Raw genomic sequence first — 25521 nt, 5'->3', positions numbered from 1 at the left:
GCTCATACTCAAATTGGAACACATACTGTAACAAATAAGTCACTTTTCACCGTCTATCAATCGTCAAAACTAAAGTTTGGAGAGCACAGACTGATCCCGTCAGTAATTACATCATTACATAAAGAGAGAGGGCAGCCAGCCTCCTCCAGCCAAGCAACCGGCGACATTCCGCGCTCGTCCAAGTAGACTTGCACACGCCGGGTGGCGACGAGTTTCGCCTGTCGCAGTCGTTTGTCCTCTCGTGTGTCAAGTCCATCACTCGTGAGAGAGTCAGTCAGTTTTTCAGATATAGCGGTGACATTAGCATCATAATAATCCCGAAATTCCGAGCAATCCACTGATACTAAATATGTCCTGATTGATCACTGTGGGAGGGATGAAATATTGAGACGAAGTCGAGCTGTTTTTTACCGCGACGTCTCGGAGTGAAATAATGATCGGTGATCGGTGATAACTTTGATTAACTTCGGATAATAATAATTAACGTGTATATAATACTGTAATGCTTCTCCGTGCCAACGGCTCCGCCCACAACGCAGAGGCGAATTGCTAATGAGCTACTGCCGCTCTGCTGAAGCGAAGTCCCAGAAAACGGCACAGGTTTTGAGATTTTGGCTAAAAATGGCATAATCATAATTTAAAGACCACTGGGAATGTTTCAAAATAGCTCAAAATATGATCGGAGTGGGACTTTAAAAAGACGGTTCTGCGTTTAAAAAACGTAATTCTTGACAATAAAAAAAGAGAGAGAAACAGCAGTTGTGAGAGGGGTGGCCAAAGGGGTGGCCAAGCTTAGGCAAAGGCCACCCCCTAGATCCGCCCCTGCCTGTCGTTAACTACTGTCTATGGTCGTTAACCAGGAGCAGGCTTGATGACGCATTATTAGAGAGATCTGATTGGCTTCAAAGGTCACCTTTGATTATGATTGGTTAGTCTTTTTACGCGGACTCAGAGCAAACGGATGCATCATGCAAATGACCCTGCCTAATTTGAATATCCACACAATTTCTCCGATTTACAGTCCGAAAGACATTATAAATACTGATTATGTGCATCTGTTTTATGCACATTAGCCTATAAAGTCTGCACATTGGTTAAATCTGATGTATCCTATTAACTGCATTTAGGAAACAGGCCAACAAAGTAATTTAGACTATTTATTCACAAAATTATACAACAACTGTACACAGTACCACTCATGATTTTGATACACATTCAGGAAAAGCCACCATAAAATATACAAATGTCAAACCATCAACTTTTCTGTTTAGCAGACACTCTTTTTTGACTTGCAATTACATCAATTACACCATTCAACACAGAAACATTAACCTAGGTATTTACAGGGTGATGCTCTTCTAACTGTACAGTAAGCAACTGTGTGTTGTGTACATTATGCACAGTAAAGGTACAGTATGTGAAAGGCATTAACATTTATTACGATGGTTGTATTAGTGTTAGAAGAGGGCTGGCTCAATGTAAAGCTGCTCTGGACCGCTGGAATACAACGGCACTACTGCGAGGAATGTTGTCTTTCTTGCACTTTTTGTTTTGTTTTTGAGTTTGTCTCTGTGCAACACATACGTGATCACAAGTCACGGAAATGGGAAAAAGCAGTTCTTCATATTACCCCTGGCCAAAGGTGCTTGTTAATAAATACTTTCACATTGAATATCTAGACAAAAAAAAGCAACACATAAGCGATGGCAGCATAAAGCATCTATCAATTCGACTTACATGAAAGAAATTATTGACAAAGTAAAAAATAAATATATAAATAAATACTGTATATGTTCTCTTGGAAAGGGACTCAAACAAAGTGTCGGAAAGTGCATAACTACAGTCAGACATTTATTTAAATCAAGTGAGACTTCTCTCACTACTCTGTCAAACCTCAAAGTGAGTCAGTGCAGCACATATGTAACGCGGGTACACTAAAACACAGGAAATTCAATAGCATTATTAATGGTCATAATCTAGTAAACTTCCTCCCTGATCACATCATTTGCTAAAAATCTTTATCGCGGATATCTGAAATGTGGACAAGTCTAGTTATTGATGCCGTATACAGTATATACAGTATAATTCATTGAACACTGGTCAGTCCTTTTGCGTCCTCTACAATGAAAACTTTACTGTGATTTTAGATGAATGAGTGACTTCTTTATCTGAAGAGTTTTTTTCATTAAATATATTATTTTTGGCAGTAAACTAGCGATTTTATTCTTGGCATAAGCTTTATAGCTAAGCACTACCTATAAATATAAATATTGTTAATTAATCTTCTAATTAAATAGATGTTTTAGGTGTTTTGGATAAATGGTAGTAGTGATTTGAAGTAATGAAAACGTATATATCTGTATATACATTATATATTATACAAAATAAAAATCATCAGTGCAAAAACCTTTAGATTATGATGATCACCGACTATCATTCCAGCGAAAAACACTTAGGTTTTTCTAAAAGCAAGAAATTGAGGTTCGACAGTTGGAAATGGTGAGTGAATTATGTAAAAATTCCCTTTTTCAGTTCGATTTGATATAGGAAACTGTCCTATTTGATAATTCACATTAAAACTGCACTAAAAACTCACAAACAGGAATAAATTAGCAAAAAAAGAATAAAACCCTTAAAACGAATCAGTATTGCACCAAACCATCAATTGTCAAAATATATTCCATCACAAATATATAAACCATCACAATAATATATTCTCATGTGCTATGAGCTCCCATATCCTTTCAAAATCTAGCTAGGTGATCTGTGACATTCCATTGTGGTTCTGTTCTTAATCTGTTTATCCTAAATAATCTCTTTCTAGTAAATAACCTCTAATATTATATTTCTATCTTCAGTGATGCATGTCATGGCTTTAATCATATTTAGCTATATAGTTACACCATTTTTTAGATGGTGGAATTATTTTTCTCCTCTTTACTAGAATCCACCAGTGGCTGGGTAACTGAGCTAGGTTTCTCTTCCACCTTTGCGGCATCAGATGAGCTGGACCCCTGTTTTGTGGAAGATTTGGAAGCTTCCACCAACGGGACTTTCTCTTTGACCGGAGAGGCGGGAAGTGCGACTCTGCCTGGCTCCTCCACAGAGGTGGCAGCCGGAGGCGGAGACCCACTAAAACCACAGGCGATCTCATCGAAAGTTCGCCCTTTGGTCTCTGGAACTTTGAAGTACGTAAAGATGAAGAAGAAGATGAGGAAGATCATGAATATAATGAAGACATATGGCCCGCACAGCTCCTGTAATTCAAAAGCAATAAGAAGAAAAGTTAATTCTGATATTGTGCACACATTTGAACTCAAAATAAGATTACAATAACCCAGTAGTCATGTGATAAAAATGTATTATAATAGGAAAACTATTTCAAAACTTTATTATAATGGGTTAAAATTATTTTAATTTCAAGTTCATAGATGAGGGATTTAAGCAAAAAAAATTGTTTAATTTGAAAGTTGGATTTCCATACAAAATTATTCATAGTTTTACTTTCATAGTATTCATAGTATTGTAAAAAGTAATATCAATTTATTCTAATGGTGTAGTAAGCGATTATTGAAAAACGCTGTTTAAAAAAAGTGGATCGTACCAAGCACCAAAACACACTTGTAGCCAATTAGCAGTAAGGGGAGTATACACACATGATGGGGGAGAAGAGAGAGCTTTGTGTACAAGACAGATATCAGAACGACTATAGAAAGAGAGAGATGGCAGAGAAAACACAAAAGAGGAGAAGGCCAGGGGAATATAACTTTAAAAAGAAGGGTTACAATCAGGCAAGAGGAAGGACCCACGTTAATATCGAAGAAGCTTTCGAGCGCTGGACAGACCTTAAATAGCGGAAAGGCCTGAAAACGGACGCCAAGATTGCTTTATTTCTTCTTGATACGTGAGTAATGTTGTGTTTCATAGAACAAAGATATGCTGTCTTTTGCTGGCTTTCCTTTAGCTCAAACAGTAGAGCGTTGGCGCTTGCAATACCAAGGTCATGTGTTCGATTCCCAGGGAAAGCAAGAACGGATAAGAATGTAAAATGTGTACCTTGAAATGCAATGTAAGTCGTTTTGGAAAAAAGTGTCTGCCAAATGCATAATTGTAAATGTGAATATACGACAATATGTCATTGTCGCTTGCTTGTTCATTTGCATTATTATTTTTTATATTAAAAAGCTGTAACGGCTCCCAAAGTGTGTCCAAAAAGTGAGATAACATACTCCTAATATATGTTTTTTCTTTTGGTTCCCCTTTTAGTGACCGCTATAACCCCTTAATTGTGTCACATTTTCATTGCCTGTGTTGCATAGCGTTAACGTGAATGGGGCGGTTGAAGCATCAAGATATGGGTGTGATCCTTTTGGGTAGGGACGTGTTTGTTTTGGTGATTTCAAATATTAACAGTGTTTACCAGAAATCGCTTACTGCACCTTTAAATGTCAATCTAAATTAAACTCGCCTCCAATTTAGGGAAGCTGACTCCCACAAGGAAGTTGGCTGTCCAGTTAGAGCATCCTGCAACGGCCATGGCAGCAGGACGTGGCCCCTGGGAGAACAGTTCAGCCACTATGAACCAGGGAATGGGTCCAGGGCCCATCTCGAACATGGCCACAAAGCCAAAGACTGCAGCAATGCTGAGGTAGCGTAGAGACTCAATGTCCTTCTGCTCAGGGACAAAGGTAAGAAAACATAGGTATGGCATTAACATTCCCATGATGGACAGATATTAACAGGGCCTTTTTTGAATCTGTAACAAAATGAAAACAGACAAAAGGACCCACCAATAAGAGAGCGATTGTCATGGCCAAGGCGCTGATGGCCATCCCACCCAAACCAATAAGGTGCAAAGTTCTCCGTCCCGCTCTCTCAACCAAGAATAGCTTTTAGAAAAGGATAAAATGGAAGTATTATCTCAAACACATCACAGTTACAGTACACATAGAGTTCTCCTAAAGTTAAATGATTAAATACTTACAGATACTACAGTAAAGACAGTGTTAACTACTCCGGCTCCGATGGTGGCGTAAATGGGCTGACTCACTCCGGCTGACTCAAAAATACCAGTTGAGTAATAAAATACCTTGGAGAAACACGAAGAAAAGGCAAAATGGTTAAGTAAAGAATGTAAAGTGACAGTAAAATCAGAACGCAATTGCATATTAAACACATTTAAAACATATCTTCATTTGAAAGCCACATTTTTCCATCTTAAAAATATATCTGTAGATAAATATAAATGTATCTAAATTACGACACATGCTCTCCATGACAAATGCAGAAAAGTTAGTTCATGCGTTCATGACCTCAAGGCTAGATTATTGTAAAGCTCTGGGTGGTTGCCCTGCATGTTTAATAAACAAACTCCAGCTTGATAACATACAAAGAATATCAAAATCAAAACTATTTAAGTAAATGATGTCACTCACAGCATTGATGCCAGAGAGCTGCTGGGACAGCTGCAGCATGACAGCAATGAGCAGGGGCTGGCGGTAAGCAGCAATGCGGAAGAGCTCTGGGATGGTCACCTTCTTCTCCATGGCCATCTTCGCACTCTCCTCCTTCATCTCCTGCATGTCCTTCCCAACATCCTCATAACCACGGAGACGCACCAGTGCTAGGGGACAATATAAGGTTTGGTTACTTACCATAGAAATCTAATCTTTCTATTTATTCCTGTGATGGGAAGGCAGAATTTTCAGCAGCTGTTTTTCAAATAATTAAATAAAAGTGAATCATATGCGTGTATTTTTGATGATTTATAGGGGATTAGGCAACCATTACATCATCAATGTCAAAGAAGATGCCAAAAGCTGCTGTTGGACTCTTGTCAAGATCAGGGACTCTTAAAGGCTCAAGCTTTTGATTCCTCTATGAGGAACAGTAAACCACAATACCAAAGTAGGGATTGTTTCTGTATCTTAATTTTTTACTGTCAGAAAGGTGTAGAACCACTGATGACTTTCATTAAAATAAAACAAACAGTTTTAAACAGTATTATGCAGGGATGCAGTGCACACACCCTTTTATGTTGTAGTTTCTTTGTGTCTAGTTTCTGTATTCTTTCCTTTGTCCTGTTTCCTGTGGCCAGGTTGTAGTTTTGTAGTCTTTTACATTTTCATTAGTCTGCTCCAGGTGTGTCATTTTCCCTTGTTAAGCTCGTTTACCCCTTTGTTTAAATAGCCCTTGTTTTCTCTGGTTCTCTGTTCGGTCGTTGTTTCATGTCATGCAGGTGTCTCCAGTTCCCTGTGGTTTCTTTGTTTTTCTCAGTGTTATTTAGTTCTTGACGTAAGTTATGATTGTTTATTTTCATTCAAATCTCCCTGCATTTGGATCCTTCAACTCTGCCTGCCGTCTTTGATTCCCCCGTCCCGTGACATCTCTTCTCTTTTCTTTACTGCACACTTTTTTCTTTTATTACTGTATGTGTAATTTATTCTTATACCTGAACAACATCATAAATGGCAATGGCACTGGTTCTATTATTATTGAAGACAATTAATTAAACATTCCATTATTACTATTATTACTCTAATTAATTCATAAAAATATGAGGTGAGAACATTAGATTCACAACAAATTACATCAATGAGGTTTATGAAAAAGTAACGTCAGTATCTACTGCCAAAACAAAGCAAAAAATTGCAATGTCAGTTCTTCTAACATGAATTTTGAATTCAGAAAAGTGAATGTTATTCTCTAATAGTCTGCATCTTAAATGTTTTTTGGTAAACCCATTACTGAATGTCCTGCAATGTCCTGTTTTTATAATGTTGATGAAATTATAAATGTCATAACAACGTTTGTGCATAATGAAACATAATGAAAATACAGATTTTTTATATTAGCAAAACATGTTGTATTAAAAATGTAGGTAAAAACAAAAATGGTTTAAAGCTATAGTGTGTCATTTCTGCGCCACCTAGCATAACAAAACATATTTGCAAAGAGAGTGAAAGTGTTTGACTCTCCATTTGCCATTCGTTGCCAAACAGAATTTCCAAAAGCTGTGCTGGCATCTATTAGTCATTTCTGGCAAAATCATCTGGTGTAAAATGAATCATGTAGTAAATGTGACTATAACTTAGTTTTTTTCCATCCTGCTCCAGTCAATGATGAGCTGTATATGTTATTTAATAAAGGGCTTCTGTTTAAGCAGATGTTTTATCTCATTTTGTCACCAGCACATAATTAGCATTAAGTGGGAACATAAGGTTAAGTGCATTTGGCACAATACTACTCCCAAAGAAATGAATGCAGTTCAAAAAATATTTTAAGCTCTGTCGGTCACTTCCACTGAGCAATATATTGTTTGGTGAGATATTTTCAAAGTTTAGTGCTGGTAAAATCGTGCACATGTGGGGTGTTTTTCAAATAATGATGGCTGCAGCTCAGTGGAGATAAAGCTCATTTGTGATCTCTCTCATACCTTTGCGGGCCTTTTCTTCCTCATTGAGGTTAATGAGCAGGTAGCGAGGGCTCTCTGGACAGAACGGCAGCAGTATACACTGCAGGATGGCTGGTAGCACGGTTAGAGACAGAAGTAAAGGCCAAAGCTTTTGTGAACCCAGCAGACTCTCCAGACCAAAGATCTAGATGAAAAGGACACAATACAAAAACATTTACAAGCATTCAATTAAAACTGATTAAGTTATGATAGCATATAGGCTCGCAAACTGAAATTTGAATTGGCAGATTCAACTAGAAGGTTAATATAATGTAAAAGCATTGCTAATTGACCCTTCCATGGGAGTTTGATTGACAGGTGATCTGACCAATCATACTTCGCCATCCGCCATTTTGTCCAACAAAGCAGTCAGGCGAGTTAGTAGATTAACATGGGAGGATTTGAACTTGAAAAACGGAGTGTACTGACGCCTTTCCACGGTTAAAACAACATTCCTTATGTTCATTCATGTTTATTTGATGCTATAAATAAACTAGAAGGAAAAGATGATTGGTTCACGAGCAGCTTTAACTGAGGCTCTACAGCGATCTGTCAGACACATTAAAGAGCCACAAAACGGTATTTATTGTTTAAATTTCTTTAAAAAAATGACCAAATTTGAAAGGTGAGACTTTGTTTAATATGTTTAATATCAAAAGTAACCGAAAAGTAACCTGGTCTGTCCTGTCTGTCAGTGTCTTCTCTGCTCCGTGATGTATTTTTCACTGCGTGAGAACATGGTGTGGCGTGAGACACATAGCGACAGTAACTAAGGGGGCCAGGTCTTTGCGACCGGTCAATTGGACGGGACATTTCCACAAGGCTTTGTCGTGGCACAAACATATAATGAGGTCACAAGGCTCTTGAAATGATTTATACTTTTTTTTTAAATAAACCATCTGGTCTTGATAGACAAAATAAAAAAACTTTTTTCCAGTCCTTGCAGACATAGAGTGCTTTACCTGTGCAATTAAGATGCCCACCACAACACCAAGCTGGTGCAGCGTCCCGAAGGCCCCACGGAGGGGAGTGGGCGACACTTCCCCAACATACATTGGAGTGAGACCAGTAAAGAGGCCACAGAACAGCCCAATAACCAGCCGACCGGCAATGACCATCTCATAGGAGTAGCAGAGAGTACACAGTCCCATGAGACTCCCACCAATCAGAGCCAAGATATTCACGAGGAACATCGAATTACGTCTGTAGAAAAAAAACAGGCAAGACAGGGAGTTCAATTGAATTAGAAACACTAATTCAACAACAAATAGAGGAAATGAGAAAACTTACAGCAAGAAAGAGAGGAACACAGTGTTAAGACTTGCACCCGATCATTTTTGTCTTTGGACGAATATGCCGTTTAGATTTTGTCAATATTCATTGTGTCATATTCATTCATTATATTCCATTTTGCTCTGACTAAAATGACATACTTTTAGTTGACAAAAATGTGCAAAATGACAGAATAAAACATGTCAAACTGTAACAGACTAAACTCTAATGAAATATATATGATATATATATATATCATATATGAATATATATATATATATTCATGATGCCAGTTTGTTTTGATTTCTGTTCTTGTCTGTGTTCTGTCCATTAGTTCAGTTCTGTCTTTCCCCGCCCCCTGCCTGCTTGTTTCCATGGTTACTGTTTTGATTTGAGTTTCAGTTCAGGTGTGTCCACGTTAATTAGTCTCGTTAGTTTCTCTGTTTTCTGTCTATTTAAGCCTTGTGTTTCTTTCACTTCTTTGTCAGTTCTACGTTGCGTTGAGTTAGTTGTTCTGGGGATTATTGAGTTTGATTTTGAATAAAGCTGCTGCACTTAGATCCTGTGTCATCTCTGCTGCAACCACCGTGTAACATATATATAATAATATAGTAATACTATTCCTACATAATATACTAACATAATACTTATACTAACATACAGTATAAGTAGGCCTAATAGTAATTATTATATTGATATACTAGTATATGTTATTTAAATGAATACATATAGTTTAAATATAATAGAATTGTATTATTCTCAATGTTTAATATTTTTGTAGAAACAGTAACAACTTTTGACATTATTTTTTGATTAATAATCAAAAGTTCAAAAGAACAGCATTTATTTGAAATATTACTTAAAACCCCAAACTTTTGGACGTATGAAGCGTCAAACTTAAAATGTAGTTACTGTTTATTGTGTTGTGAATTCTTCTTGTTTCAGACACTGCTATTACCACAATACATAGTTATCACTGACAAAACCAAACAATAGGCAAAACCAGGGAGGGTGACAGAGGAGGCCACAGAAAGAAAGCAGAAAAAGAACAAAGGCCACTGAGCACACATGAATGCTTGCTTTGAATGTGACTGTTCTGACAACGTGGACAGCGTATAAGCAGAGAGGAAGACAGAGGTCAATTCTTCTACCCTGAGTGCCCTCATTTCGTTAAACTGCTTTATTATTTATAAAGCATTTACTGTCCAGTTAAAACACCATTGTGAGTAACTCTTAACATACTCTGATGTATTATCTTGCTCAGGATTCCCAGCATAACAACACAAATGGCTACACTAAACTGCTCTGTACATATTTGCAACATTTTTGCTACATGTGTTGATTCAAATTAAACAGAGAAGACAAATGATGGAGATAATGTTGACTGGGAAATGTCACAAGCCAGGTTCAAATCCACAATGCCAGCATTAGCGTCATGGTGCAGTGTACTAGAAAAAATGTGTTAGGCACTAAGCCATGGCTCTGACCTCAATGTGTCTTTACCAATGATTGTAAATCTATATGAGTATTGACACGGAAGAAGTCACAAGGTTTAGATTTCTTTCTTTAGATTTAAAATGGAGCACAGAACTTCAGAGCACAGGACGTCCATAAAAGATTTAAATTGGTCAACATTTGCCATATCAAGCATTATAGATGAATTTCCACTTACCTTCCAAATTTGTTGGCTATGACACCGACACTGAATGATCCAATCATTCCACCCACGCTAAAGATGGCCACAGCAAAACTCCACACAATGGTGCACATGCCCGGTTTGATGGGCTCCCCGTAACGCTCCATCCATGTGGCGTTGAAGAACTCCCGCAATTTCTAAGAGGTTAAAAGGTTCCAATTTAAAATGGTCACTGCATAATTCTCATTTTATACTTTTCATACTTATTACTCCAAAGAAAATAATATGAATAATGAATATGTACACTACTGTTCAAAAGGGGGGTTCATACTACACATTTTGTTCCTTTGACTTCCATTAAAACGTTTGCGCCAGACTGTAAACGCAAGCTCATGCGAAAAGTTTCACTGCATTCCAAAGTTCAAGTTCGGTGAACTCTGACCTGTCGAATTAGCAGAATTCTTGTGACCAGTAAAAGATCTATACATCACGGCGTGACCTCTTGGCTGAATTAAAAGACCGCATATGTTTGCAGTAAAGTCGAGTAGATTGTATATTATTACATTTTGAATGTATTACTATTTATGTTGAATTCATGTTAATAGAAAATACAAATTAATTCAAGACGCAGCAGAGTGTGATGTCATATCATGACCGTTACAGTGTCCGTCGAAATTTTGTGTGCTCAAAGTCTAGTGTGACCGCGGCTTTAAGGGTTGGTAAGAATTTTCTCTTTTGCAAAAAGTCTCTTTTGCTCACCCAAGCTGCATTTATTTGATAAAAAATACAGTACAAATGGTAATATTGTGAAATATTACAATAATAAAAAAAATTCTATTGGAATATACTTTAAAATGTAATTTATTCCTGTGATGGTAAAGCTGAATTTTCAGCTTCGTTACTCCAGTCTTTAGTGTCACATGATCCTCCAGAAATCATTCTAGTATTGAATGTCGATTTGGGGATCAAGAAACATTTATTATTATTATCAATGTTAAAACCAGTTGTGCTGCTTAATATTTTTGTGGAAACTGTGATAAATTTTTCCAGGATGCTTTGATAAATAGAAACAGCATATATTTGAACTCTTTTGCAACATTGTAAATGCATTTACTGTCACTATTGAATTGAATATTAGCTAGTATTCATTTATTTAAAAATAAAATCTTTTGTAAAAGACCCCAAAATAAAATAAAAGACCCCAAACTTTTGAACGATTGTGTAGGTGTGTTATTTGATAGGTACTATACACACACAGTCACACACACAGTCTCACACAGTCTCTCTCTCACACACACACACACACACACACACACACACACACACACACACACACACACACACACACACACACACACACACACACACACACACACACACACACACACACACACACACACACACACACACACACTCACGCACACACACACTAACCTGTTCTGGTGCATTGATGACTCCTGTGTTGTAGCCAAACTGCAGGGAGCCAATTACAGCCGTTGACAAAGAAAACAGGAGGTAGCATGTTACCTGCTTCTGTAAAACAAGAGAGGACAGTTGATCATCATTTTAGCTTGACTATTTTTTTCTTTTTCCTTTTTTTCTTTTGACCACCAATACATTAAAAGACGCCATTTTAATCCTGCTTTTCCTTGCGTTGTGTGTTTCTTTAAAGTCCTAGTTTACTGGCTATTCACCAACTTTCGTTAACATTCGCTTGACTGATTTCTTTAAAGAGAAAGACACTGCACTGCTTCGTCTGATGTAGTAAATAATGGGACGTAAACAAGGCAGCAGCAAACAACGTAATAAAGAGCTCATCGTAATCATCACAAACCAGCCATGTCCTAAAACGCCCTGCCTTCAGCTGTAAGACAATACTGTGAATACACATTGCAGGTTTCTAGGGCAGCAGTGCTGACACTGTGAATTTTGAAGGGCTGTGTGATGCTGAGATGGTCAGACATTCGACACAAATGACCTTAATCCTACAGAAATTGGACTACACCAAAAGGAGTTCATAGTGTTCACCATAAACTGTATAAAAGCAATGGAGGACCAAGGATATAAGGCTGCAGGTCGATGCTTTGTTGCAGGGCTTTCATTTGACCTTATCTAAGCAACACCAGCTAGATGCAATTGTCTGTAAGAAATTAGATTGAAAATGTAGATCAATAGCATCATTTCCTTTTAATCGGATCCCATTATTCCCATTACTCGCTCTCCCTCTCTTCCGCAATCATAAAAAATACCCTCAAGTCACGATGACTCAGTAAAATACGTTTCAAAACAAATGTCATCTGATAAATGCCTTCTGAGTCAAACGCTCAATTTGGAAATGTATTAAAGGGTTAGTTCACCCAAAAATTGTATTTCTGTCATTAATTCCTCACCCTCACGTCGTTCCAAACCCGTAAGACTTTTGTTCATCTTCGGAACACAGATGAAGATCTTTGTGATGAAATCTGAGTGATTTCTGTCCCTCCATTGACAGCTACGCAACTTCCAGTTTGCACGAATATAGAGTTCCTCGCTGTTTACGCATACTAACTGTTCTCTTACGTAGAGTTCTCTCATACTGCGTCGAAGAACGCTACGGGAAAGATATTTCTTTGTCGAGATTGAAGCCAAAAATTAATCCTTAATTTTGTAATATTGTAAAACGCTTTTCTGAAGCATACAACCTAGGCGGAGCAATACAGCTCACCCATTGGCTGCTCTGCCAGAAAAGCACAGCCTATGCGAGGCCAGGACGCTGACCAATGAGGACGCTTCGCGCCCTTCTGCGTCACCTCCCGCCCAAACAGGCGTGGCCTAGGCCTATAAATACGAGCATAGCTGTCTAACACGCCGATTTTCTTAAATTCACGAAGCTGCACGCATCGTTGGATTGGATTCGAGCCGCCACAGCCGTTTGGAACAAGCACCTCAGCAGGACGCGCCTCTTACCTGAAGCCGCTGGTCATCGCCGCCTTCAGCCGCCGTTCCCTGCTGCGCTTCTCCGGCGTGGAATATCCTTTACATTATGTGTGTGTGTTTTGTGTGTGTGTTCGCCGTCGCGTCACACAGTTTTTCCACACTAAAAGAGCCGAGCGTCTTTTTCAAGATGTCTCGCACCTCCTGTGGCTCGTGTAGAGCCCCGCTCAGCGACGGGGACCACGTGCTTGTGTTTCCTGCCTGTGAGTATCACGCAGCTTCAGCTCTCGTCGATGGCGGCTGCCATCACTGTGATTTGATGCCTACGGTGACTCTGCGGACTCGCCTGGCGTTCATTTACTGAAGCTGCACCCTTTTCCGCCCGCTGTAGTGCCGCGCCGTGAAAAGCGCCGTGCTCAGCGGAGCCCGGAACCTCCCTTCACCACGAGATGCTCGCCGCTGCTGCCGCTAGCTTCTCCGCCCGCTTCGCTCGACTCTCTGACCGACGGACAAGGGCCGCTGTGTGCCGCCGCGTCCGTCATGGATGAGGAAGATGAAGCCGTGTCTGTGAAGGACGACTGCTGTTCTCTCCTCGCTTCGGGTAGCGAGGGATGGGCGAGCTCCGAGGATCTCCCCTCCCCCGCCGCTCGTGAGCGTCGACGGAGAAAGACCAGCATCGATGCGCTTACCGGCTGGATGGCTGCTTTTCTGCAGAGGAACGTACGTTACCGTCCTCACGACCCGCGCCTTTTTCTTCCTGAATTCACGAGGAAATCGCGGAGTCCCGGAAAGCCCCGTTTTCAGCCAGGATGCGCATTTCTGCTTCGAGGAAAGCTACAGTGTTAAAATCCCGCCGCGGCCGGATTTCACTAAAATGTCTCGCTCGCACAGTCCCAACATTCGCGACCGTGCCAGTGTATTTTGCAGTCACCAAATCGGCATCAATGCCCGTTTGCCTGCACACAGACGCCGTTTTCACGACGCCCCAGGTAAATCTGAAAATGTATTTACTGGTGTCCCGGCCACGGCCGATGGTGTAATGTGTGTATCCGTAATGCCCACGACCTAGTGCCCATTCGTACACACAAGCACAGCCCTACACAATACAGGGCTTGCACACATAAAATCGACCCGTGTCGGTTGTGCTTCACATGTAAGTTAGTGAACGTGCCCGCTTTTCAGTGCCCACAATCACTACACACTGCATGTCCCGTGGTTTCTGTAAAAACGAAACGAATGCACGGTCAGTCGGTTCTGATAGACAGTACTCTCTGTGCTACACGGTGTCCCGGCCACAGCCGATGATGTAATGTGTGTATCCGTAATGCCCACGACCTAGTGCCCATTCGTACACACAAGCACAGCCCTACACATACAGGGTTTGCACACATAAATCGACTCATTTCGATTGTGCATTATATGTAGTGAGCGTGCCCGTTTTCAAGCGCCCACAATCACTACAAACTACATGTCACACGGTTTCTATGAAACGAAACCAATGCACGGTCAGTCAGTTCTAATAGACAGTACTTCCCAGTGCTATAAATGTACCCGCGTTCACGCACCCACATTTATTCTCAAACATGACGAGCCGTACGGGGCTCGCACCGCGCGCTCTCTCTTTCACCTGAGAGAGCTGAGAGCGCGCGCGGGCTGCCCGCTCGATTAAGCGCGCCCCCGCATCACGCTGCAATGGCGCCCATGTTACAGCACACGACTGCTCTCGTGTCGCCGCCATTTCGCGACCAGAGCCCGGTTTTTCAACCCGTGCAAGCACAGCCCTGAACAACGCAGGGTCTGCACACATAAAATCGGCTCATGCCGATTGTGTTTTACATGTAGTGAGCGTGACCCACTGCCAAGTGCCCACAACCACTACACACTGCACGTTCCGCGGTTTTCTGTAAAAACGAAACTAACGAACGGTCAGTCAGTACACAAAAACAGTGTTCCCGGTGTTATAAATGTGCCCGCCACCAAGCGCCCACGTTTATTCACAAACATCACGAGCCCTACGGGACTCGTCCCGCGCGCTCTCTCTCGACACAGAGAGCTGAGCGCGCGCGGAATGCATACTGTGTTAAACATGCCCCCCGCCTCACACGCCACGGCGTCCATGTCACAGCACACGGTTGCTCTCGTGTCGCCGCCATTTCGCGACCAGGGCCCAGATTACATTCAACCCCTAGTCACACGTGCAGATGCATGGGAATGACTTCCCGGGGTCTCAGAATGGGTGCTAGAGACTATAAAAAGAGGCTATTCGCTACAGTTTCATCGACGCCCTCCCCGTTTCACGGAGAAAGTCGAAACTACGGTGAAAACAGAAGTAGCACATCTACTTCGAGCCGAAATAGCGAAGCTATTGAGCAAAGGGGCCATAGAGCCTTTATCTCAAGCTCAGAGCGAAGGGGGTCTGTACAGCAGATATTTTCTGGAACCGAAAAAGACGGGGGTCTCAGACCCATTTTAGATCTCAGGCATCTGAACAAAGCGCTGACAAAGCGAAAGTTCAGAATGCTCACGACCAGAGCTTTCCTCGCGCAGATTCGCCGAGGAGACTGGTTTATGGCAATAGATCTGAAAGACGCGTATTTTCATACAAATTGCGTCACGTCACAGGCGATTTTTGAGATTCGCCTTCGGGGGCCAGGCATATCAGTACACAGTCCTGCCATTCGGCCTGTCTCTAGCACCTCGTACATTTACAGTGTGCATGGACGCGGCGCTGGCACCTCTGAGACTCCGCGGCATTCGAATTCTGAATTATTTGGACGATTGGCTGATTCTAGCTCAATCACCTTCAGAACGCATCCGCCACAAGACCCTAATTCTCGATCACCTCGAGTGCTTAGGTCTGAGAGTCAATTGGGAGAAAAGTTCACTGTTTCCCAGTCAAAGGATCTCCTTTTTAGGACTGGATCTGAACTCACTGTCTATGACAGCACAGCTGTCATCACAGCGCAGGCAAAATACCCTGCAAATGGCGAAATCCTTCCTCAGCGGCCACATAGTGCCACTCAGGAGATTTCAGAAAATGCTGGGCCTCATGGCCTCAGCCTCAACAGTGCTGCAGTTGGGCCTGCTGCGCATGCGCCCACTACAGTTCTGGTTGAGAGCGCGCGTACCGCGCCGAGCATGGTTACACGGTCGTTATCGCCTCAAGGTCACTCAGGAATGCATTTCAGCCCTGACACCATGGAGAGCGTCAGACTGGTACCGGTCAGGTGTAAGCCTGGGGACTTCCTCGAGCCTGAAGGTGGTGTCCACGGACGCGTCCACCTCAGGCTGGGGAGCACTGCTCGACGGCAGTCCGCTCTTTGGCCAGTGGTCAGAGCGAGCCGAACTACCGCACATAAACTGCCTGGAAATGATGGCAGTGGACTTTGCGCTGAGGCGCTTCTGTCCCCGGATAAAAGGACACCACGTCCTGGTCCGCTCGGACAACATGTCGGTAGTAGCCTACATAAACCGCCAGGGTGGCGTGAGATCCCGGAACCTATTCAGGTTAGCGGAACGCATACTGGTGTGGGCCCAGCACAACCTGCGCTCGTTAAGAGCAATGCACGTGCCAGGCCACTTGAACGTAGGCCCGGACAGACTCTCACGGAACAACGTTCCTACGGGAGAGTGGTCCCTACACACACAGACAGTGCGTCTGCTGTGGAAAACGTTCGGCAGAGCGGAAATAGACCTGTTTGCAAACCAGGAAAACGCTCATTGCCCAGAATTCTTTTCGAAGAGCGCGAACGCGCTGGCCAGAGTCTGGCCCCGCCGCCCGCTCTATGCTTTTCCTCCTGTCTCACTCCTGCCTCAAGTGCTGGAGCGTATCAAGGAGAGCGGATGCTCAGTACTGCTAGTTGCTCCATTCTGGACGAATCAGACCTGGTTCCCAGCTTTGATGCGACTGAAAAGTACTGCCCCGTGGCCGATTCCAGTGAGGAGAGACCTCCTCTCACAGGCCAAGGGCTCGATTCTGCATCCTCACCCCGAGCTTTGGTCCCTACACGTATGGGCCATAATCGGGTACCCGCTAACCTCCCAAGAGGAGTGTTAGACACGATCGAACAAGCTAGGGCTCCGTCTACTAGACGGCTCTACGCTTCCAAATGGTCGGTGTTCTCTGGATGGTGTTCAGATCAAGGTCTGTCACCACTTCAGTGTGGAGAACCGGAGATTCTCTCCTTCTTGCAAGAGCTATTGGATAGGGGAAGAACCCCATCCACGCTCAAAGTCTATGTGGCTGCCATATCAGCGTTCGTTAATCCAACGCTTGGCCGTTCACTAGGCAGGAACGACCTGGTGGTCCGCTTCCTGAGAGGCGCCAGGAGGTTAAACCCTCCAAGGCCTCCTTCAGTCCCCGTTTGGGACCTTTCTACAGTGTTGAACGCTATGAAAGGGGCCCCTTTCGAGCCTATTCACTCAGTTGACATGAAACACCTGTCTCTCAAGACCGTGTTTCTTTTGGCTCTCGCTTCAGTGAAGCGTGTGGGAGACTTGCAAGCGCTCTCAGTGAGAGCTTCTTGTATGGAGTTCGGGCCAAACGACTCTATAGTCGTATTGAAACCGAAGCATGGGTACGTGCCTAAGTCCCTCAACACACCGTTCAGGGCTCAGGTCATCTCCCTGTCGGCCATGCCGGCCTCAGAGGACGGAAATAGCTCCCTTTGCCCGGTCAGGGCATTAAGAGCCTACGTGTCCCGCTCCGCTGTTTTTCGACAGACGGAGCAGCTCTTTGTTTCGTTCAGCGGGCACTCCAAGGGACGAGCCGCAACGAAACAGAGTCTATCTCGATGGGTAGTGGACGCCATTGCGCTAGCCTACGCATCTAGAGGCTTGGAATGCCCTTTGGGCATCAGAGCACATTCCACGAGAGGCATGGCCTCTTCATGGGCTTGGTATAGCGGAATCTCGTTACATGATATCTGTATGGCGGCAGGCTGGGCCTCCCCGTCTACATTTATTAGGTTCTATAACCTAGAGGTTCCTGCGTTGCAGGCTAAACTGCTCTCGGTCTAGAAGACTATGTATAAGTGTTCCTGCCCCGCGCTGCGGCCCAGGTCACTTCAATGGTAATATGTACAAGTGCTCCTGCCCCGCGCTGCGGCCCAGGTCACTTCAATGCCTAATATGTATAAGTGTTCCTGCCCCGCGCTGCGGCCCAGGTCACTTCAATGTTTAAGCATCACTCACTGACAATGTGTCCCATGAGCATGCTATTACCCTTCATATATATCTATATTTACATATATATGCTATTATGCCTTAAGAGGCACTACTATAAGGGATGATGCTATTTTAGCCGCTCTCCCTATACTTCTTGGGGTAGGCGCTTGTATACCAGGGCGCGCGTGCCCTTAGGTGTCTGTGTCGATCCAAGAACACGCACGGCGGTTTGCATAGGGTTCCCGTAGCGTTCTTCGACGCAGTACGAGAGAACTCTACGTAAGAGAAAGTACTCGGTTACTAACGTAACCTCGGTTCTCTCTAGGAGAGGGAACGAGTACTGCGTCTCATGCCGTGCGTGTCCACGCTGCGTCGCTTCATTGACGAAAATCGGCGTGTTAGACAGCTATGCTCGTATTTATAGGCCTAGGCCACGCCTGTTTGGGCGGGAGGTGACGCAGAAGGGCGCGAAGCGTCCTCATTGGTCAGCGTCCTGGCCTCGCATAGGCTGTGCTTTTCTGGCAGAGCAGCCAATGGGTGAGCTGTATTGCTCCGCCTAGGTTGTATGCTTCAGAAAAGCATTTTACAATATGACAAAATTAAGGATTAATTTTTGGCTTCAATCTCGACAAAGAAATATCTTTCCCGTAGCGTTCTTCGACGCAGTACTCGTTCCCTCTCCTAGAGAGAACCGAGGTTACGTTAGTAACCGAGTACGTTTTCCCACATTGGTTTTTTATTTGTTTTAAACAGCAGATTTAATATTAATCCATTTCTGGTCATAATTTGGAGTAAATGAACATATGAACCATTGTGCCGTGCTGCTTATATTTATCACGCCGTAAAAAGGCCCCTCCCCGCGCCCTCAAACCAGTCGTCTGCGGATGAGAATCCGAAACAAGGAATGGAGAGACGTTGTCCTGCTTCACTTCACAGACGCTGAGTGAAAGGAGAATTTTATAATGACGGGACACTCATTAATATGCCACTTTATTACAACAGCTTGTCCCTCACGTCATACGTCATTTCAACGTCATTGCAAATGTGCAGGTTTTCAATCCGATCAAGTGTTTACATGTTCTCTTGATCGGATTAGAAAAGGAATAAACCACCCCTTTCAAGCCGATCGAAATTTCATTCAGATCGAGCTCAATCGGATCGGTTAAGGTGTTTACATGAAGGCTTTTCAACCCGATTGAGCCATCAATCCGATTACTAACAGATTAGTTGGTTGTATGTAAACGTAGCCAATGAGGTTCATTCTCGTATGTTACGCAGCACGTTTGAGCCTCCGCCAGAACCAATGAGGTTTGTTCGTGTGTTATTACGCAGGTTCGGTTGAGCTTCTCTTTATGTTCGCTGATCAACATTGTGTGAATAAAATTGAATGTGAATAAAATTGTATGTGAATAAAAGCCTAAATTCAATCTGTTCATCATATCAAATGATCGAGTCTCTTCAGAAAATGTGGAAACCGCTCAATTCATATGGATTAGTTTTACGATCTCTTTATGAACTTTTTGGTGCGTCAAAGTGGAATTTGCATAGGCTGTTAATGGAGGGACAGAAAGGTGTCAGATTTCATCAAAAATATATTTTTGTGTTCCGAAGATGAACGAAAGTCTTACGGATTTGGAACGGCATGGGGGTAAGTAAATTATGACAGAATTTAAATTTTTTGGTGAGCAATCCCTTATTGTTATCCCTAAAAGGTATAATGTTACAAGACAACCTTGACAGGAAAGTCGTAACATCTGTAGACAGCTGTGAATAAAAAACATCTAATCTGCTCACAACCTCTTATATACTCCAGAATGATTTAATCTGCTGATGTTGTGAGCATTGAGAGGATTTAAAGTAAACATCCAATTTAAACAACTTCATCATCACCCACTCTGCCTCCCTCTCTTGGTCTCTTCCAAACATTTACATCTCAATAGGTCTTAGCATCTCTGCCGCTCCCTTGTTGTCATAGCAACATCCTGAGGGTAACAGCTGCATTGACATTCCTTTCAATGATACGCAGCAAACAGAACAACACTGGCAACAGATTATGCATGAGTGTTGATTGATCATATTGATTAACTTTTGACATACATTCAATGGTGAAACAATGATCACATGATCTATTCGCATTTAGCTAAAATAGTTCTTCAAAGTCAAGCAAAGCATATATGGTAGGCCTACATTCATCACAGTCATTGCAAGTAGGCCTACAAATAAAATGATCCTCGGATGCTACAGTATATGACTCATATTATGTTGTGTTTGTATACCATTATATAATACAAGTACAATGAATTAATGTCATGTTTGAATACACGTAGAGTTGTAGGAACAGATCATTGTATTATCGCAGGACTAACCTTCTCCCCCTCCATCGTGCCAGAGTGGAAACGTCCAAGATTGATGAATTCTGCGTGGACGTGAGGTTTGACACACAATCTCCTTGTAGCCGAGATGCGATGCAGTTCGTGACTATTTTGCCTTTAAAAAAATGCAAAAATAGTACAACTTTTGTAAATGTGCGTCCTTCAAGCAGTGTGAGAATTATACAACGACTTTTTAGACAATGTTTTGCGCATCATATCGCGCAACATCTTTTAGCGCTCAGCACAGTTAAATATCCTAACGTTACATATGTTTTAAACAAAACACAAAAGTTTTAGAAACATATAAGGCTATGGGATATTAAAATGTAGGGTATACATAATGACAGTTATGTTTTTGCCAATATTCTATCCTGAATAAAACTACAACAAGCGCATGTTGTAAACGCATGTTGCCATTATTAGCCTACATCGTTAAGCAAACTTTTGTGATCAAATTAATTTCTGAAACCCGTTTCGGAAGGAAAGTTTGCGTAAAAATATGTAGCCAACTTGCATATAAAAGAAGAAGAGAATATATATTCTTTCTTGACCCTTCCCCCCAAACCTTTTGAGATGACCCGCAAGCAGCTTCCTTTATCCTTGCAAAAACGCAAAATAAATAGGCCTAAATAAATAAAAAGGTAACAAAAAATCCTATCTGGTTACACTGTTGTTCAACAGGTGCTGCACATTGCTGACTCCACTTTTGGATAAGTGGGTTTGGTTCTTAACCTCAGCCCTGTTTTTTTTTACATTAAACATTTTACAAGTGTATAATTATTTTCGTAATATTCACAGCAAATCTATTTTGTTTGACAAAATAATATATAGGCCTATATATATATATATTTTTTTTTTAAACGACCAATGTTATCAATAATTTCAGCCCCACGTAGGTACAGGTCTCATACATAATTTTGATCTCGCTGTGCATTGTATATTTTACAATTCACTACATGTTGTCATAGCCTAGGCTACTATTTTCCTTTTAATGAATAAGCTTTCCATCAATTTACAATTAAACAAATAAGACCATAGAAGACAATAACCTGCATCATGCAACTATGGTAATTAACATGCTATTTAAATATACTATTTAAATGTATATCATCAATTGAGGATGCCTTACCGTGTTTCTCGTGCGTCGTGACCACCCGTTTGCGTGCACGTATCCTGGTGACCCACTGGCACTGACTGAAGTCTAGTGAAATTCCGCACTGTCAATGATGTATTCTTTTATTCGTCACACGTAGCAAGTAGGCTACACGACCAACCGCACGTTTCTCTTTGACGAAATACCGGCGGTTGAGCACGTAAAACCTCGTCCACGCCCCTTTATTTATCCACGACGCGTATTCCGCATCACGCCTTGTGACAGCTGTTCCGTCATAGCGCCTCGTGATGCGGGAATACGTTATTCGGTAAGAGGCTAGGGTGCGAATTGTGCTCGTGGGGGTGGGACCAAGCGCATCCGATACCCACCGCCCATGATGCTCTGCGCGGGTGACCTTGATAGAGCATCAGCTGATGGGTGCTACCAAATGGATGCAGCGCCGGGTACCACCAACTCCAAAGGATGCAGGGACGAGACTTCGACTGACTGACATTCATTTGTCGAGTAAAAAAAGGATATAATAATTAGACTTACCTTTTCTTCAACGTTCTTCTTTTTTTATCTATCAATATTCGTAGAAAACAGCAGTGGGCACAACCCATGTTTATTCAGGCCTCATAAAAGGCACGTGAGTCATAGCAGTATCAAATTCTGCAGTACAACAGCCCAAATTTTACTGCAGCAGTCACAAGGCTTCTCTGGATGATTTGTAAAACTGCAAGATTGCATCACTTTATAAATGTCATTTATGTGCACTGTCCAAACTGTTTACTGACTTAAATGCACTTGAAATAATAAAAAAAAACTCGACATACCGGTATAAGAAGAGATAGGGCTAGTTGTCATACTTTTTTTATGGGAGGAATGAGGATACATAATGTTTTCAAGTTAATTAATGTGTAGGCACATACACATACTCTATGTTTAAGTATTGGTTCGTTTTTGAACATTTCCACTGTTTACCCATGAGAAAAAAAACGGCTAACTATTCAAAGTAAACTTCTGTATTTGAAACATCTGTGTTTAAAATGTAATAGCTTTTAAGCGTTAAGCCTGTGTTGTAAAAGGGAACTATCAAAAGTAGAAAATGTTAAAAAACATGGTGACACCTTGCCCTAAAAATTAATGTCACAACCTGCCCCGACCTAACAATTATAAAATATATTGTCCTACAAACATAATTAAACTTTATTAATTGGTTTTTAGACAGTCAAGCTATATATTTTCTGTTCATTAAGCTGGTTGCAATAGTATTGGGGTAAGGAATATTGTCAAATATTTTTAGATTTGCATTTAATGAAACCAGATTACAATTATATTGATTACTTACATTTATTATATATTTTCATGTACAAGCAAAATGGGCGTATCAATTGAAAAAAGATGAAAAAAAATCTTCAATATGGTTTTGCGTTGCAAGAAGTGTTCAGCCACATCACAGGATGGGATTTCAATAAAGATACTTTTCTGCCATCCTCAGTACACAATGTGGAACTGCACCATTAGATCTTGTATAAAGGTGACTTGACTTATAGTGTGAAGTAATTTCCAGTGGCATATTTATTGGCAATAGCTAAGCATTACAAATGCATAATGCAAACATCTTCTTCTTCAGGGTCTTTGCGGCCTCTGCGGTCTAATGCCACAAACCACTTAAGTGCTTGCCTCTGGAAATAACACGGTTAGTCAAAAAACACACTGACATTTTTCTACCCAACTATTATTTTATAAATGTGTTTTCCTTTTGATAGAAGTCATCAAATTACACTTTATGCATTATCTATAGTTATATAGTAAACATTTTTATAGTAAAAATTTTGATTTTATTTTATACACACAGTCTCCTTTTACAACACACATTAGAATGGAAGCCAAATCGATATACAGTATATTCACAATCATCAATATATTTGCAATCATTTTGACTTAAAAGGTCAAAGGCTTTTTCGTGTGCAGTTAGTCATATACGCTTTTTCTAAACCCTGAGACTGAGACCTTTGAAAATCAAAATGCAAACTAGAAAAGGAAAGGTCAGGCAAACAAAAGGCCGTTTCTTATGCAAAGCCCTTTTTTCTTTCATTTGCCATCTTCTGCCTATTATTTTTAAACATGAGGAAACCTCTGCTGCTCCCCGTACTGCAGTAATTGCTTTTTCCTCCTTTATAAATGTATTGATTCTTTGGAGAAATATTGATATTCATTCCCTAAAAGTGACGAATGCAATGATAAACACATGCTTTGCTGTTGAGGTTATGAGAATACTGTCACAAAAGAATATTATAAAATATGATAATATAGTTGAGTATTTTACTTAATCCTTAGACAAGAGGGGAAAGGGCTTTTGTTCTATTCCATTCATTATAACACACAGTGACCCTCTTTGGGCCGTTTTTGCTGGCACCAGCTGGTGAGGTGATGTCCCCTGGGTGCCAGAACAGACACAATGCAACTGGTTATCTGCAATCTTGGGTGTCTGGTCCCAAAATGCGCAGACGCTATGGATTATATAGCTTCAATTTTTGGCTGTGAAGAACATTCTTTTGTCATAAAGACCAAATGAATTTCTCATGGCTGAATCATAAAAGCACAAGATGTGAGGATATTTGTGATGTCTGTAATGAAGTAGGCTACTATTAAATTCTGATAAAAATGTATTTATATAATAATAATAATTGTATTATCAGCAAGGTTTGCCTTTAATAAATATTTTTTTTACAAAAATGAAAAAAAAACCACACGTTTTATTAAAACACAAAGCTGAAATAACACTATAACCATACATTTATTGAAAGATTTTCATTTACTCACTCATTATTGCATAGAGATTTTAGATAAGTCATTTGGCTTCGGGAACACCCCTAATCTATCCAGTAAAAAAAATCTAGATGACCCACCCACATTTTTTTTGCTTCTGATCCCCATGATGAAACTAAACATTTTGATGAGTGGCTCTTTTTTTGTAACTTTTGGCCCTCTAGCGGTTAGAAAACAAAACTGTATGCATTTTGCGGAAGAAAATTGTTTTAGTGGTGTGCTTCGGCACTGCACGACTGCGGATTAATATGACCCGGCCTTCACAATAGATATTGAATTAACTCTGTTAGAGAGCTACATGTGTCAATTTATCTACTCAAGAAAATACCTTACCTGTTGAGTAATGAAATGCCATATCTGCATTGCTTTCACAACATTTCAAATCCCTCTGTTCTTGCCATCCCTGAAAAAAAAGCCAAGCCACTGTTGATTCTAGTTTGTCTGTGCATTCCCTGTTAGCAAGCAGACTCTCTGCTGTTCCACGTTTTTAAAAACGTGTGATTACCCGAAAATTTAGCGTCATGTCAACCTTTCTCACAAATTGTGACAACACACCATACACGTGTCACCACTGTAAACAATTGTTGGTTTAACTTAAAAAAGTAAGTTACTGGTTTTCTTAAAAATGTGAGTTCATTAAAATAAAAATTTGAGTTTGGTTTAATAAATAGCAACTCAAAATATTATGTTATCTTAAGCACATTAATGGTCTAAGTTGATTTGACAAATGATAAAACGTTTTGATAACCAATCATGAAAATATTTTTTTTGCAGAGTTAGG

General features: G+C 41.2%; 1 protein-coding gene across 1 annotated transcript; it reads right to left on the bottom strand.

Moving 5' to 3' along the window:
- Nucleotides 1-1149: 1149 nt before the first annotated feature.
- slc2a3a (solute carrier family 2 member 3a) lies at nucleotides 1150-22292 on the bottom strand. The gene is made up of 11 exons (XM_079590087.1): nucleotides 21942-22292; nucleotides 20807-20927; nucleotides 11796-11894; nucleotides 10398-10558; nucleotides 8416-8656; nucleotides 7436-7598; nucleotides 5436-5623; nucleotides 4985-5089; nucleotides 4791-4889; nucleotides 4469-4672; nucleotides 1150-3257 (listed from the first exon to the last, which is right to left on the bottom strand). The coding sequence occupies exons 2-11, from the start codon at nucleotides 20819-20821 to the stop codon at nucleotides 2910-2912; spliced, it is 1623 nt and encodes a 540-aa protein (XP_079446213.1). The 5' UTR covers nucleotides 20822-20927; nucleotides 21942-22292; the 3' UTR covers nucleotides 1150-2909.
- Between the last annotated feature and the right edge of the window lie 3229 nt (nucleotides 22293-25521).

This window comes from Phoxinus phoxinus (genome assembly GCF_949152265.1).
Source record: "Phoxinus phoxinus genome assembly, chromosome: 19".
Lineage (NCBI taxonomy): Eukaryota > Metazoa > Chordata > Actinopteri > Cypriniformes > Leuciscidae > Phoxinus > Phoxinus phoxinus.
Note: the sequence above shows the minus strand (reverse complement) of the source record. Positions and strands in the feature narration are given on the sequence as shown.